At 40.8% G+C, this 17031-nt stretch overlaps 1 protein-coding gene across 1 annotated transcript in view; it reads left to right on the forward strand.

Moving 5' to 3' along the window:
* The window catches only part of Snd1 (staphylococcal nuclease and tudor domain containing 1), a 443244-nt gene that overhangs the window by 265034 nt on the left and 161179 nt on the right, over nt 1-17031 (forward strand). The window contains exon 14 of the mRNA XM_004642716.2: nt 1367-1439. Within this exon, the coding sequence (XP_004642773.1) occupies nt 1367-1439 (73 nt within the window). The remainder of the gene's footprint in view (nt 1-1366; nt 1440-17031) is intronic.

The raw sequence follows: 17031 nt of genomic DNA on the forward strand, positions 1-17031 counted from the left end.
CTGGGAATACAGGTGTGTGCCACCACACCCCGCTTGTTTGTTGTTTCTGAATCAGCAACATTTTAGGTCACTTGTGAATGTCAGGTCCCCAAGGATGGAGGAAGGTCTTACTTAGTGGATGATAAAAGCCCAAGCCTGATAGAAATGTGGCCACTGGAGGTGCAGTGAGCAGCACCCACCCAACTGGGTTTGTGTAGGTTGTGTATGAGCAGAGGAAGGGGAGGAGAAAAAAAATAAGGTGAGTTATCTGCTGTACAAACTCCCCACAATGAATGTAGTAGTATGTTTTACAGATATACGCTAATAAAAATAAATTTTCTTTTAAAATTGTCTTTAAAAACATGTCATACAAGCCTGGCATAGTAGTGCATGCCTGCAACCCCAGCACACCAGCACTCATAGGCTGAGGCAGGAGGATTTCTGCAAGTTTGAGGCCAGCCTGGGGTACATGGCAAGACCCTGGTTGAAAAAACAAAGCAAACCATAAAAAGCTGTGTGCTGAGCAGAAAGCCTGCAGAGGAGGCTCCTGACTCCTACCTTTTTGGTGCAGCTGAAAGAGCCAGGCTCCAGAGTGGGAACACCCCTAGTGTCTGTCTGTGCCTCTGACCTCTCCCCTGCTGAAGCCTGCAAGCTGGCCTACCCACAAGGCTTCACCCAGTCCTGTACTCCAGTGACCACACCCAGCAATTTAGACTTCTGTCCCTGGAGCTAATCAAAAGACTAGGAGATAAAAGGTAAGAGATTGAAGTACACCAGCCTGTAGTCAAATGTGTGGCAGGGCCTGGAGTCCCTTGCTAAATCTCCTAGTATTACCACTGGAAATGAACTGCAAATGAGGCTTAATATCAGTTATGTAGCATTTGCTAATTTTTCTCCAACTGTTAAATGACTTCTGTGTACGATATTGCTTCATTCAGGGCAACTTATCTTTTTACCTGGAAGGAACTTATTTCCATTAGAATTGGAACACTAGCTACATATTTTGCATTTAAAATGTTTCATGTGATTAAATGCTGAAAGAAACATTATTACTTCTGTTTCTTAGGAATGTGCTCTTTCAACTGATTCTTCTTTTGTGCCTGGAACAATGCCTTTAATTTGGAAACAAGTAAGAGAGCTCTGATTACCAAGCAAGGTTAGCCTACACTGGCAGCCAGGTCCTGGAAACAGGGCTCAGGTGAAGCACAGCCCTGCTGTTCGCCCCTCCACAAAAGGCTGCCGCGCAGACTGACTGCTCAGCAGTGTACACTGGTGTGTGGAGGGACACATTCCCTTTTAATAACCCTTGTGTCTCCCTTTTCCCTATCCTCCTACTTCTTCCCCTCTTGGTTTTGAATCTTAGTAGTTTTTCTCTTTACCTTTACAGAGCTATAAAGAATGGCAAAGGATTGCACAGCAAGAAGGAAGTGCCTATCCACCGTGTCGCAGACATCTCTGGGGTGAGTGGGCTTCTCGAGTGTGCCCGTTCAGGGATGGGTTTCAGCATGTTTTCTAAAGCTTGCTCCTTTTCAGGCCCTGAGTTTGAAATCTTTCCAAAGTGTCTAGTTAGACATCTTTATGTATTTCTGTTTTCTATTCTGGAAAATTGAAAGTAAAAACTGCCTTATATTTCTTTATTTGAGCCACCTTTAGGTTGCTTTTCTACTTTTAACTATTATGAGTTCAGAAAACACTTCTCAGTTGTAGTAAAATAAAATTAACTTTAAAAAAATCTGTTTCTCACTGTGAACAGAAGTCACTGTAAAAGGTTATGAATTATTTTTCCTTGTTTGCCTATAAGTAGGAGAGAATGGACAAATACGTGAACATCCTTAAGGATGATAGAAGTGTGGGTATATAGATGTACCTCATAATGTGTATAGAAGAATCAGTGATGCTGATACTTCTGAGCTCCCAAAGGCCACGGCCTAACTTTATCCTTGCACATTTAGCATCTCTTTTGACTGAACAGGTCCTTCTTTTAGTAAAAAGGATTTTTTTTCACAAGTATTTATTGAGTGCACACCGTGTGCTAGGAACTGAAAGTCTTACATTGTCCAGAAATGATAATGTCTCAACTCTCAAATGGGGCAGAGTAACATTTTCAATGTCAGGTAGTAAGAGCTTCTTGGGAGAAGATAGTACCTGCTGCGGGCAGATAGTGCATGGCCCCATTACTGATTTCTGTTCAGGAGCCAGAGAAAGCACAGGAGACTGAAGGACCACGACACTGGAGGATTTGAAGGAAGGAAGGAAATCTTAGCTTGGTCTCAGGGAATAAATATGCCTGGGCCACCAAGAGGGAAATACTACAATAAGCAGATGCTCCTATGCCTCAGCCTGGTCCAGGACAGTGATGAATTAGAGTGTATTATCTTTCCGTTATGTCATGTTCCCAGCCTGGCCGAATCTTTTTCTCTTGCTCCTGCTGATTGCTTATTACAAATGTGTCTGGCCAGCTCCTCTTGTCTGGGTGTAGTGGTTCCCTGATCATTTTAAGCAATGGGACTCTGGTGAGCTTTTCTTTGTCTCCAGCCAGTCACCACAGATTTCAGACTGTACAGTGCCACCAGCATCATGAATTGAGCTTCAGTCAAGGACATGGGGTGGCTGCAAAAGGAGTGAATCCTGTGATTTGCAGTCTTTGTGGCTAGAAGCCCACTGCGAAAAGCCTATGAGCTGCACCTGACGGTGGCTCCTGGGGACAGCTTGCCTGGAACAGGTGTGGCTGTGCCCTGCACAGCACCGCTCAGCCAGTTTTTCCTATGGCTTCCCCTGCTGGACTATTATTGTATATGTATTATTGAATACTATAGGTCTGTGTTGTGGCATTCATTTCCTTAGTATTCTTTTGCTGAAGATATTGGCGTAATCAAAGGGCAATTCGGGGACTGTTAAGCTGCAGGGAAAAGTATTATAAATATTTGTTTGCAAAGAGACAGTAAAGACTCTTCTACATTAGCCCTTCTGCCTATTGAAAAACCAATATAAACCAAATTCTTAGACCTTTTCAGATGCCAAATTAAATCTTGAGGTGCTGTATATCAATTAAAAACAAAAATACATTAAAGTGGATCAGCATGAGCCAGAAAAACAACCTTGGGGATAAGTGCTTTCTTTTGTTCCATCCAGTTCATATTTTTGCTCCACTTTCTCTGGCAGTGAGGTAAAGTCTGAAGGAGGTTTGTGAGGTGAAGGCATGCCTGCTTCAAGCTGTTCTCTTAGGGTCTCCCAGTACGGAGTTGAAAGGGGTTTTTGTTATTATTATTGTTTTGCTGTGTTGCCAGTATTGCACGTTTGTCTTACTTTCTCATTGTTGAGGGAAAATACTCAGCACCCAAAATTAAAGGAGGAAAGGTTTATTTAGCTCACAGCTTATGGAGGTTTCAGGCCATAACCGACTGGCCCCAAGGCAGGGTGGCACATGGCCGAAGGGCATCCTTGCAGAGAAATAGTTCATGACAGGCAAAAGGTAACAAAGCACCAAGGGATGACCACAGCTCTTTCTGTCCGTTATATTTTATCTAGGCTACTTAGGGCAGGGAACACTCATACCTTTAATCCTAGTGCCACCCATCTTAGCCTTGCACCATAGAGCATCTCCAGGATCACACTACATCCAGCCACTTTTGTAAAAGCCCCAATGATGACCACATGAGGTTTTGAGGGGACATCTAGATGCAAGCTATGAAGAGTGAACCAAGGGCCCTAACTTCATCCCTAGCCCTTCTTTTCTTTTTTCACTTTCTCATCCCCTCCACTTCCTTCCCCCCTCCTCCAATTTCCCTCCCTCCTTTCTTATTCTCCCCCCACCCCGACATATACTCGTTAAGTCACTAAATTGCCCAGAGGCTCAAACTTGCAATCCTCCTATGTAGCTGAGAGTGTAGATATGCCATATCTAGCCTAAAAATCCTTATTGCTCTCTTTTAATCTTTCATTGCCTCCTACCTTGATGCTTTCTTAAGCCTTTATTTCTTTTGGTAGCAGTGGATTTTGTGAAACTTGACTACTTTTTTTTCCCCTAACTTCACTCTTAAACGATAGCTCATTTTCTACCTATTTTTATTCCCTTTTCTGTCTGGATATTAGAGAATTGATTTGCTCTTAAAGTTATTTAAAAATAAATGCCAGTTAAATTTCCCTCGGTTACCACATAAATAAAAGAGGAAAGCTTGAGTAAGTGGAAGACTGAAAGTGAAAAAGCTATTCAATTTAAATAGATGTCAGATATGACCTTGTCTGCCTGAATCACAAATTATCCAGCTAAGATTGCAATTTTTTTGTGCCCGCTGTAATAGAGGAGGTTTGTCTTTTTCCCCTTTCTCACCTTCCCGTCTTTCCATCACAATGTTAAGTGCAGGAGTGCATTGGGTGCCCTTGTGCCATTTAAGTGAGATATATTAGTTTTCTGCTCCCTGGAGCACGCTGGTGATTTGACTGCCTGAGGGACAGGTAGGTATGTAAGATGACACAAGAGACCAGCCAATAGCCTGCTGGAGAATTGGCACCTGGGATAATGGCAGTGTTATGTATGGATGGATAATGGTTTCATGAAGGTTTCTTAATCTCCTTTAAATCTTCACCTATCTTCCCCACTGCCCCAGACAGATCCCCTCTTAGCTGCAGGTCATGATAAATGGAAGTTGTTGTTGAGCTGACAGTGTACACACTATGCTGCCAAAATAATTTACTATGAACTGTTATTTGTGCATAATTCCTGTACCCAGACTCCTTTCCACACCCATGCATATATCCTTGAGGAAAAAAAGACAAGTAAGTCCACAGTTTGTCTTCACTCAAGAAATGTGCAATGTGAAAGGGTTTAAATCATGACTGTGAGGAAAATGACCTGTATTTCTGTCTTAGTATTTAGCTGCCTGTAGCTTTAGGAGCTGAGTTTGTACCCTTTCTTCCTGTCTCTCCTCTTGGCATTTTCAAAACTTCTTTCACAAGGCAAGGGTCGGTATGTTAGAATGCTCCCATATGGAGTCATAGCAAGTGCAGAGCTCCTTGGCTGGCTGTTTGTGTGGGGAAGTGAGTAACGCACAACCAGGATTGAGGACCCCCGGCCGCATGAGACACTGACTGCTGCGGTGTTCCAACAGGTGGGTTTATCGATAGAGAATTTTTATGTTAGATTAAGCTTTCTATAGGATGGAAAGTGTATGTGTATACATCACCTACTAAATGATCCATTTGTCTCCTAGACAAGTGAGGTTCTAACTTACACCTTGAAACTAGTTCTGCCTCACTTTTTACACCTGTCTTCAGGATAACCACAAAGGAAGAAAATTACAGTGATATCTCGATTCACAGATTTAATTCATTCCATGATTCTGGGGAAGGTAGCCATGGGCCTTTATATCACTTGAGGTGGACTTGTGAATGGAAGCAAAATTTTGCTGAGTGCTTCCATTTGCCAACTGTATTGTTTGCAAATAGAAGTGTTTGTGAACCGCGGTATTGCCATGCTTACAGCCATATCAGTCATTAAGACCCTTTTACATGACTCGTTTCCTTCCTTTCTCATATTTCCAAGTATAGGAAGTGAGATGTTACAAATACCAGTCACTGCTGTCACTTACATAATAGTATGGCTTCACTTCATCCAGGGTATTCTATGTATGTGAGAGTAAGAATTTGACTGACTAGTCCTCCTTGTGACTTGACTTCAAGGACAGTTCTGTGGTGACTGCTTCACCTCATACACCCATGTTTTCACCATTAGTGATTTTCGTCTTTCCCAGATCCCATCTGAATGTCGTCCCTCACCAGCATAGAAAAAGTTGGAACATGAGTGTTAGTGGACGAAAGGCTGTTCCTTATCCTTATCTTTGTTTTATTACTGTTTTTTCTGTGGTCTACTCTGTAATAAATAAAATCTCCTGCAGATAGAGAGTGTAAAACAGGCAATAAAATGGGGCTGGTGCAGGGTTGCTGTTCTGGTGCATCAGACAGATCAGTTTTGGTTCTGACAAGAGAGGAGCTCCCAGCCCTCCTGTTGCCACCATGCTGTAATTGCACACGGCTTCCTTTTCCTTCTTTCCTCTTCCCACTCCCACTGTGCAAGCATAGTGTGCATGATGAATCACCGTGAGTTGGCTTTTCCTGTCTTCTCTGCCATGTCTATTGTTTTTTCTCTAGTACGTGAGGCATTTTATGATGGCTGTTGGAGTATAGTACCAGAGGCAGAACCTATACTTGCATCCTCTGCAGTCTTATTTCTCTAAGCCCTGGGAGGGATGAACTATGAGAACAGGAGCTGTCTTTCTCTTAAGTATCTTCCATCTTCTAGTCGGTGGTCCTATGAACCCACCTGTTAATTTCCCTACTGTGTACTCATCTAACCGATGCTATGCTTTCTAGGAGATCTATAGCTTTGTCAGTTAGTTTCTTGACCATGTCATTTACTGCTGTTGTATGACTTTCTCCCTCTATAAGTGATTCTGTCAGAGACATACGGACTGATTTTATCAGAAACACACAGATAAAAGTGTGCATGAGCCTTAGGGGTGGACCCAGCAGAAGACTTACAGAGTAAAACAGCGAGGTTCTTGCTTGCACATTAAAGTCTGGGAACCTTACTTTCAGGTTCATATGTAACCAGGAAGTGGCATGGGTAAATAGGTGGATAGAGAGCATGGGATATTCTTCTTTTGGACCTCTTTCTTGCACTTCTGGTTTTCAATTTTTTCTTTTATTTTTTTTTCTTTTATTTATTTATTTATTTTTTATTTATTTTATTTTATTTTATTTTTTTTTTTTTTGCGGAAGCAGGGATTGAACTCAAGCCCTTGTGCTTGCCAGGGAAGCACTTATTCCACTGAGCCATCTCTCTGGCCCCCTTCAATTTTTTCTTAACCCCTGAACAGCACTGCCCTCCTCCCTGAAGTACCGTTCTAGGGACACTGAGTCTATACATTCAAGTTTCCTTTATATATCCTCAAGCTGACCTTAGGTTTTCTCTTTGTTCTCCTATGATTCTAAATTTCCTTTTAGCTATCTTTCTTTTTTTCCTTGTCACTAGTAATTTTTGACACAGATGCTCCTTTTTTGAAATTTAGGTAAATATTTTTTAATGTATTTGGTACAGAGTCTCACTATATTGCTTGAACTCTAGTGATCCTCCTGTTTCAACCTCCCCAGCACTGGGATTATAGGTATGCACCACCATGCCCTGTCTCTGTGGCTTACTCAGCACATCCTGGGGCAGGGCCAGTGTGGCCTTGTGGTGCCGGGGATTGAACCCAGGCCCCTGTGCTTGCCTGAGCAGGCGCTTTGTCTGGTGAGCTATCTTGCCAGCCCTTACTTAATTTTTTTTTTTTTTTTTAAATAGCGCTTCTCCTATTTTCCTTTAGCCCACATCATGTCCTGATTGTCTCCTGTGCTCACTGGAATTGAAATTACTCTACGGATGGCCCAAGGTCCAGGCCTGTGGTTCTGGCTGATGGGTTTCCAGGACCTGGAGCCATCGCCTACCACTGGAGCTCTGTTTACCTCTAGGCATAGTCTCCAATGCTGGCCCCTGCTGGCACCCCCAGAAGAATCCCAAAACAGTTTGGCACAAGCCCAGTCCCTGGCTCTGGAGCACATTCCCCGGAGCAAGTGCTGTGGGCCCCGTAGAGAGTTTGCCCTTTGCAGCATTGTGAGCACTGGGAAGTCTGGTGCTTTGGTGGTTTTCTCACGTGTCTGCTATGTTTGATTGCTCACACTGTTACTAATGTAGAAAATATTCCCCTGGTACTCCCTTCTGTGTTTTTCCTTTTTCTTCTCGTGTCTTCTAACCCCCATATCTAGGCAGGGCAGTCAGCTCCTTCCCCATCATTTTCCTGCTTTTTCACGCCCCCATAGTTCCTTTCAGCCACGTGAGTCCTGTGTGGCCAGTTCATGGATTTTGAAGTCCTCCTCCTTAAATTCCCCAGGACTCACTAAAGGAACATCTCTCTTCTTCTAAATAAATCTGAAAGCATTTATGATTTCCATGGGAACTTTTTCAAGATGGTAAATGTGCTTCAGCATTCAGCACAGTCAGTGGTGGTTGTCTTTAAATACTTCTTTTTGCAAATTGTTCATCCACATTTGAGTGAGTCGTATGCCTTGTTCTTTGCATGCTTTAGGGTACTAAATTTTTAGGGCACAGCCTCCCACTTTTATTTAGTCAGGAATGTCAAGAAAAATCATTCAGGACTTTGAAATGGGCAAGATGATTTCCAAATGTCCTTCCACCAGATCGCAGGTTGCTTCCTTGCAAACCTCTGTTTGGCTGGACTGATTGTGTTGTCTGAGAATGTACTTGTGAAGTATAAGTACCACGCACTAACTGATTGCACCATTGGAGCTCCTAATGTACTTGTGAAGGCTGAGGCTAATGTCCCTGGGTCCTGTGGAAGCATAGTCCTTTTGAGACATAATTGAGTTCCACCCTGTGAGACAAACCAGGAGTTTGCAAATTTGACATTTTTATATTGTATTTTCTACAGTAACATTTCTATAGGGCAAAAATGAACAAATTTACTCCCACATTCCTAGTGACCCTCATATGTCTGTTCTTCAGTCTCCTGTGACTCTGTTTCCCACACTAATTAAAATGAACTTTGTTGCTTTGTTTTGAGACAGTATCTTGCTATGTAGACCAGGCTGGCCTTGAACTCAACATGTAGCCAATACTGGCCTTGAATTTAGTACTCTTGCTTCAGTCTCCTGAGGGCTGAGATTATATACATGTAATAAAATGAATTTTTGTCCCATGTTTATTTAATTTTTGTAGAAAACTAATGAGTCTACCTTTCTGAAAATTAGCTTTCAACCAGGGAAGCAGTTGTAGAAGTAAGAAATACAAAACCAGTTTTAACAGTGAACATTAAATGATCACAGGGCTTTACACTTTGGTAATATTGTTTTATTGCCTCTGCTGTACCTAAAATATTAAGGGTAATGTGGCTGTGACAATTCTTAAAAGATTAAAAAAAAAGTTTAAAGTAATTATGACTTTCATGTCTAGTGTCTGCTTCCAGGCCTGAACTTTACTTGGTTCACTGAGGCTTTAGTTGTGGAAAATTCAGCCACGCTAGCAGATAACCTTGAGTGTGGACATTGAAGCCCAGGCAGTACCTGACCTTTGGTGGGTTTGTCCCAGCTCTGCAGTTTAACATTGCTAAGCACATGTTCCATGGAGCAGCCTGGCTGGAGGTGGAGAACTGTTTGAGCCAGAGCTTCTCATTTGTTGCTTATCATAACAGAAACATGTTTCTCTCCACATACAGCGCTCAGTAACCTTGATCTGTTGCAGCCATGAGCTGTGTTATCAGGAAGTTTTTGACCATAAGAAAATCTCCCGGCTCTCTTCTGATTCCTCTCTCTCGCTCACTGCACACACAGTGCTCACAGAAGAGCTCCTTTGCAGCCAGGTCGCACTTCCCGTTTCAGTGGACCGAACTGTAACCGTTTCTCCTTTTTTCAAAGGAAGGACAAGAACATTGAGGGAGTCTGGAACATCTTTTCTGAACAGTGTGTCACCCTTTCCAAAGAGAGTTGCCTCTGAGCATAAACCCCGCAGCCCCGGTTCCTGCTCTGCTGCCCCCACCCTTTCTCTGGGTGCATGTGGATATCTATTGCTCTGTGATTCTATTTCATGGGTCCAAATTGGTTAAATGAGCCTATTACAGACTTGACCAAATGAATGGAAAGGTATTTTAAAGGCAGTTGATGGCATCCTGACTCCCAGGGTGAGGTGTGTGATCAGGTTGTCTGAGCCACCCCATGGCTACTAGGGCTGTGATAAAACTTAAAATATTCTGGTGCGGCCATGGCTTCACTCTCCACTTCACTATCATAACTCTACTTAGCCCTGGATTGAACTCAGTTTGTCCTGTGGCTATTGCTTATATAAACATTTCAAAGTAAGTCATTTTATTAACGTAGACATTCTGCTTACTTGTTTTTTAAGCCTTTATTTAGCATGCTTCTAAAATATTCTCTACAAAATATGCTGTATAAAATCTTAGACACTTTGTAGCGTTGACACCCAGATATTCTTGAATTAGAACTCCTAGTGGCTTTGGCATGGCCTGGTCATTTTGTTCTTCAGTTCTTTATAAAATGGTATTTTAGAGAAGAAATTTTAGGATTCCTGATGCAATTGCAGATTTTTAAAGGCACCTGCTAGTAAAAGGTAGGAGCAGAGTTTCTCACCTGGAGGAGGACCTGTGTTCTCTTGGTATTGCCCTACCGCAGGGGGCCCTGGACACCACCTGGGGTAGAACCGCTTCGTGCTCTTTTACGTTGTATTCATCTGCTCTGTTATTTATGGTTTCTCGGTCAGCTGACTCACTCCAGCCCTAATCAGCACTTGCCGAGTGGCACTTCTTTTATTTTGGAATGTTGTCCCTTTGCTGATCACACTTGTCCTTGGCATTTGCTCACTCTTGTCACCATGAGTTTATGTGTGCCAATAAGTTGATTAGCTACTTCTCAGGTTGTTTAGTACGTGGCAGTGATTGTCTTCACTAGCTTCTAAACTCCTGAGGAAAAGGGATCACATCTGTGCACCGTGCCTGGCTCAGATTTGATTTACCAGGGCTGAGTTCTGCAGGGTGACTGTGTTTGCAGTAAAGCAGCCCTGACTCCAAGTTAGGGACTGACAGTGCTGATTAGCAATACCATGGAAGGGTACATGTTTTGTAGAACATAAATGACCACGTGGAGCTATGATTAGGGACATGGACAGTACTGTCAGATCACAGATGTTCATGTCATGGCTCCATTGCTTAGTACTGTGTCACCTTGAGGAAAATTATATATCCTCTCCGCGCCTCTGTTTTCCAATCTATATAATGGGTTTGATGGCCTCCTTAAATTATGGTTTAATTGAATGAATTAATATGTGTAAAATATTCAGAACAGTTAACATAGTAAGCACTCAACAGAGAGCATTGGTTCACTTTGTATGTCTATGATTATTAAAATTGCTTAGCATTCATTGCACACAGAGTCCTCTGTGACTGATAGCTATCTTCATCATCTGTAGTATTTGTAGTCCAAATTCCTGCGTAAGTTCCAAATCGTACTTCTCTTTCCTGAGGTCTTTTACCATCTCTTTATCTCTCATTTGACATTGAACATATGCCATCACTGGCTTGTTTTTTAATGCATTTCTCATGTTGAATCAGTGAGTGAATGATCAAACAATAAGTATTTATTGAGAGCTTTTTATATGCTACACACAGTGCTGGGTATTGGAGATACAGAATAAGCACGACAGATGTAGTCTTTACAGGACAGACACAGTTGGTTTTATAATTATATGGAAAGCAAGTACAGAGTCCTGTGAGAAGACATACCAATGACCACACATGTGCAAGGTAGTCAGTCTGAGGTTGGATAGTGTTTGTAACTAGAGGGTGGCAGGAAAGGTAGAAAGGCATTTCAGATCTAGACTGGAAGAGCTGAGTGATCGATCTGAATAAGGTCAAATGAAGTCAGGTGTCACATGTGAGCATTGTAAATGTCAGGTCTGAATAACTCCTTGATCGTAGTGCTCTTCTTCTGATATGATGAACGCTAGCAGAGTAGATTTGAGAAGATAATCAGTGGGGCTGGTGAGATGGCTCAGTGGTCTGAAGCACCTACTTAGAGCAAACAAGCTAAGCAAAGCACAGGGACCACGGTTCAATCCTCCAGCACCACATGCCAGCCAGCCCCGCCCCCTGGTGGGCTGAGCTGGCCACACACACACACATAAATAAATAAATAAATTTAAAAAAAAAAAAAAAAGATAATCAGTGATTTCTGAACATGTTAAAATCAAGGCACTCTTGAGCCATTCCACTGTTGTATAGCCCAGAAAAGCAGTCTGCGATTTATGATGGAATTTGACTACTGAGCACATAGATGTGGATGTGCAGCATCTTAAGAGAGAGGCGCCCCTCGGCTAATCCCTTTTTTCTCCAACATTTAAAGATCGTAGGGGAAGTCACTGGCCAAACAAACTTAAAAATCTAGTGCCCAAGCTGTCAAAGGAAAATCAGGGGGATAAGATAGAGTCTAAGGCAAGGCTTGGCATAGTGGTGAGTGCCTATGAGTAATTCCAGCACTCAAGGGACTGAGGCAGGAGCGTCCTGAGCTCAAGGCCAGCCTGGACAGGATAAAGTAACTAGTGAAGCCCTGTTTTTAAAAAGGAAGTGAGGTGAGAGGCTAATTGAAGAAAGAGCATACCAATGCAAGGGTTTACTCTGTTAGTTCAAGGTCAGGTAGGATGAAGATTGAGAGCTGTCTGTTGGACATTGTAGTACAGGGTTCATGTCACTTGGGGAGTTCATGTGAAGTGAAGGAAAGGGGAGGCTGGGAAAGCTAGCTTTCTTCCCAACTGAGTCAGCAGCAGCAACCGTCTCACTTCTGTAGAATGTGATTTTAGGAGTTTTCTAACAATAGTAAGTGTATAAATGTTTGTAATGATGGTGTCTACATAGTTTTGAATGTGTGAAAAAAATCTTGAGAGCATCCATAATTAATATATGCACTGACAGAACAAAATGACAAGTGATGTGAGATCTTTGATTAGCCATGCTTGTTGCTTGCTTGCTTTTGGTGCGGGGCAGGTGGGAACAGGTCTTGCTCTGCACTCTAGACTGGCCTCAGATTTACAGTCCCTCTCCCCCAGCCTCCCAAGATTGCAGGTTTGGGTCACCACACTTGAGTTTATGCCTCTTTTATGTTTTTGTTTGTTTGTTTTTGTTTTTTCTCTCCTTTTATCTTGACCAAAGCTTTTTGTCTTAATCCTGATATCATGTGTTTATTCAATGTGCTTTTCCAGTGATAGACTAAATCTTTATAGTCTGAATTCTAGATCTTTTAAATACAACATCCACATGTGATAACTTTATACCAAAATTTTAAAACCACAGAGTCAGGACAAGGTAACTCTACATTTTGCTTTAGGAAAAATTTTAAATTCCACATACACCCAAAATACTGCCATTTCTAACTACCTTAAAGATAGTTTCTGTCTGAAATTCTAAGCATGCTTTGTTAAATTGTTCCTGATTTTGCAGCATTTTACAACATGCTGCTGTCTTACTAGAAATACATTTTTATAATTCTCACATCGTGATAATGTGTGATCTTTGTTGGTTTGTTTTGTAGCTTCTAGGCTCTGAATCATAATTACCTGCATTAAGCACTTATTCCTTAGGAGAAAAGCTGCTTAGTTTGATGGCATCTGTACCAGGAAGCTCTGTGCTTAGGTCCTGTTTTGATTGAATAATGGAGCAAATTTCCTATCAGCCTCCAATCAACATGTTTTCCACATTGGTCTACAGATTTTATTGTAGCATCAATATTTGTCTCAAATCTAAAGAACTCATTCATTGTAGAGAATGTGAAAGGCTGGCTCTAAATACTGAAGGGACAGTTATCTGACCTAAGTAATTTGTAAGCTGATGTAGACAAAGCTGAATCAGCCTTGAATATTAATGTATTTCCCTCTTTTAACAATAAGAACTTACACAAGTTTTCTGCCAACGTTTTGTTTTTAAATGCATCAAATATAAGTAAATGAAAAGAAGGAAATAAGAATGATCTGTACCTCCACCACCAGAAGTTTTTCTGTGATAATACATCTGTTCACCAGATTTTAAGATTATTTTTCCATGTTTTTCCTCTTTTCTTTTTTTAAATTTTTGTAAGCTGCTGTCAAGACAGCTTCTAAGTTTTATTCCTGACTATACATTTTAGTGCCTAGAAGAGTGTCTTGCCCATAGTTGGTGCTTAACAGATAATGAATGAATGCTATAAATTGTTGTTCTATAGTTGCCTTAATCTAGCTCCTATTGTTAGATTTAAAGTTTGTTTTTTCCTATAATAAAAATACTCCTAACTAAATCAGTCTGCGTTATTTTCGTAGAACAGTTGCACAAAGTAGAAACTGAATCCAAAGACAACCATTTTTTAAAATATTTCCTTAATCTTTTTGAATAAAGTGATTTTTCAGTTTGATGCTATTTTTTTGTTCTTCAAAACACTTTTTTAATATTTCTATTATAGTGGTTGGCATTTTGTCTATATTGAGGAAAGAAAAACTTTCTCTTCCAAATTGCGTAATTATCTATTTTTTAATCACTTAGAAGCACAGGGTTTTTTAAAAACTAACTTGACACAAAAATATTTTCACTTACAATTCATTGGACCAATGTTCGTGTATCTTCAGGCAAAACTGAACAGAGTTCAGTCGGCCTTCTTTCTGTATTAGGGGACTCCGCAGCCCTCAATCAAACCAACTGTATGGGGCAGTATTCAGGATAAAATTTATACCTGAAGCTATGTAACCTTTATTATTACTTTTTTGTTGTTGTTACTTTATCCCATAGTTCCTGGCTGACATTTTTTCCTCTATCCCTTTCTGAAGCTGTATTTCTGTCTAGAGCAGGGCAGAGCTTTGCATGACATCAATTTCCTTGCCCGAGTTCCTGATTTGCCCATGAAATGAAAACGAGTGCTTCATCGGACCATCTTTTAAATTCTTTGTTCTGCACATTTTGTTTTAATTATCTCAAGGCATTTTCTTGTTTTATAATAAATTCCTGCCTCTTTCTATAGAGACATTGGAAGTGATAAAAATTGATCTAAAAGTGTTAAAGAAAAGATAGCATTTCACATCTGTAAGTAATTTTTTAATCTTAGCCTTGTAATTGCTAGCCAGAGTCATAGGCTGTGGTTGATGGTCTTTCTTCCATAGTCTCAGTGCCACCATGAGTAAATTGTCTTTAGATTGGACTTGTGTCAGTTTTTAAATGTTTATTGTACTTTTTCTATAAAAGTTCTTTATTTGAGTCACAGAAATGTAACTGATTTTATAAATTTAATGATCTTTTTCTGGTTTCCCTCATGGTAATCTTTGCCAGTTCAAAGCAGAAGTGCTACCTTTATTTTCTTATCAATATAATGATTTGTTTGATATAAATCAGATGTTTGCCATTTGAATAAAATACACAGTTCCTGAGAGTATTTAACCTGAAAATTATTAAGATACATTTCTTACTATGTTAAAATCCCCAGTAAACATTTTTTCTTACAAATTGGTATTTCTGAAATAAAAACAAATTTAATATTTTGTTCCAGCTTGGCTCAAGTCATAACTATTTTTGAATGTATAATTATTTCATAAATACATTTTTTAGCTGATCACTGGTACAGACCTCTAATGCCTACACTCTGGGAGGCTGAGGCAGGAAAATTGTATATTCAATGTAGTCCAGCAGCAAGGGACTTAGTACGGTCTTGTTTCAAAAATAAAAAGAGCTGGAGATGTAGGTTGGTGCCGCAGGCCTGATCCCTGATGCCACAACATAAAATTCTTCTACATCATAATTTAAGTATCTTAACTGCTCCATTCATTGTGTCAAAATACAGTGTATTGCTGTGTTGATGAATAATAGAAAGGGGGCCAGCCAAATAACTCAGCAGATTAAAGTGCCTGTTTAGGCAGATGCAGTGGCCAGTCGTTCAATCCCCAGAGTGGTGTACACTTGTAATCCCAGCTCTTGGGAGGCTGAACACAGGCAGATCACTACAAGTCCGATCTACGTAGTAAGAACCTGTAAACCCTGTACTAAATACAAATAAATAAATAAATATATATATATATATATATATATATGAATAATAGAAAGGAATTTATTGGTTTAGCATTCTCAGGGCCGGCGAGATGGCTTAGTGGAACAAGCACTTCCCTGGCAAGCGCAAGGAACTGAGTTCAATCCCCGGTTCCGTCCCACCCCACCCCCCAAAAAAAGATAAGAGTTCTCATAAAATGAAAAATCTCTTGAATAAAACTACAAAAGTGATTCTGCATTTCCCTGACTTCAGAGAAATTCCATTTTCTCCTTTAAATATGACCCAGATAGGAGGTATGATTGAAAAAATGTTTAAATTTTTTTTAATGTTATTATGGTAAAAGACGTATTACCATTATCCTCCTCAAAATATTTTCCCTTGCTTTGAGCATTGCTATCCCTTCCACTTTCAGTTTTTTGAGACAGGGTCTCACTATGTAATTCCGGTTGGCTTGGAACTCATTGTATCGCCCAGGCTGGTGGCCATGAACTCGTTGCAATCCTGGTCCCTCCGCTTCCTAAGTGCTGGGTTTTTAGACATGTACCACCATGCCCAGCTCTTGCCACTTTCTGAAGCAGTTCTGAAATGTCTTTCATGAGTGTCTTGAGCTGTGCTGTTGTGTCTGCCTCAGTGTCCTGAATCGTTTAATAATGTTTGCTTCTCATGGGCATTTTGACTTTGTGGAAGAGCCAGGAGGCGGCAGATGAGGTAGATGGGGACAGAAGGATATCCTTCTAACCCTGCCTTTCTGTTGAATGGATTTAGCAGCAATATTTGTGATACTTTTTTTTAGGACTTGGTAAAGAGAGGAAAGTGACAGGAATGGTGGGGTATGTTTGAAGTGAGGTGGATATTTTGATGGAAATTAATGGCAGTGTGTCTTTCATAATGAAATACCATCATTATGTTTTAATTAAGGATTGGCTATATATTTTCACCAGTTGAAAGCTAAACAGTCAGACCATACTCACCTCAACCCTAAACACATAACTCCAAACACATTTCATATTCTCTTTTAAAGGAAAAGACAGTAAACCAAGAAAACAGAAGGCATGGAGCTGGAAAACACAGAAAAGAGTACAATGGGAATTTCTAGGATCTCAGGGAAGGGAAAGTGGGCTAGGCCTATATGGAGTCACAAGAGACCTGGGATGCTCTGGGGGAAGCTCTCCAATGAGAGCTGCTCTTTACAGATACACAGTGTGACAAACAGTATAAATTTAATCCAAAAATGCATGTAATTTATAAAACTGTAAATTCTGTTGAGAAGTTGGAATATGTGAAAAGGGAATGCCATTTTGGGATAAAGTTGGGACGGGAAAAGATGGGTCTTACTTGTAGGTAGTTTTCTGGACACTATGGATTATTGCACCCTGCCACCTGATTCTGTGGAGTGGTGTGCCTGAGGAGGGACATAGCTGGACACATATGGCACTGCCA

This window comes from Octodon degus, unplaced genomic scaffold (genome assembly GCF_000260255.1).
Source record: "Octodon degus isolate 3935 unplaced genomic scaffold, OctDeg1.0 scaffold00160, whole genome shotgun sequence".
Lineage (NCBI taxonomy): Eukaryota > Metazoa > Chordata > Mammalia > Rodentia > Octodontidae > Octodon > Octodon degus.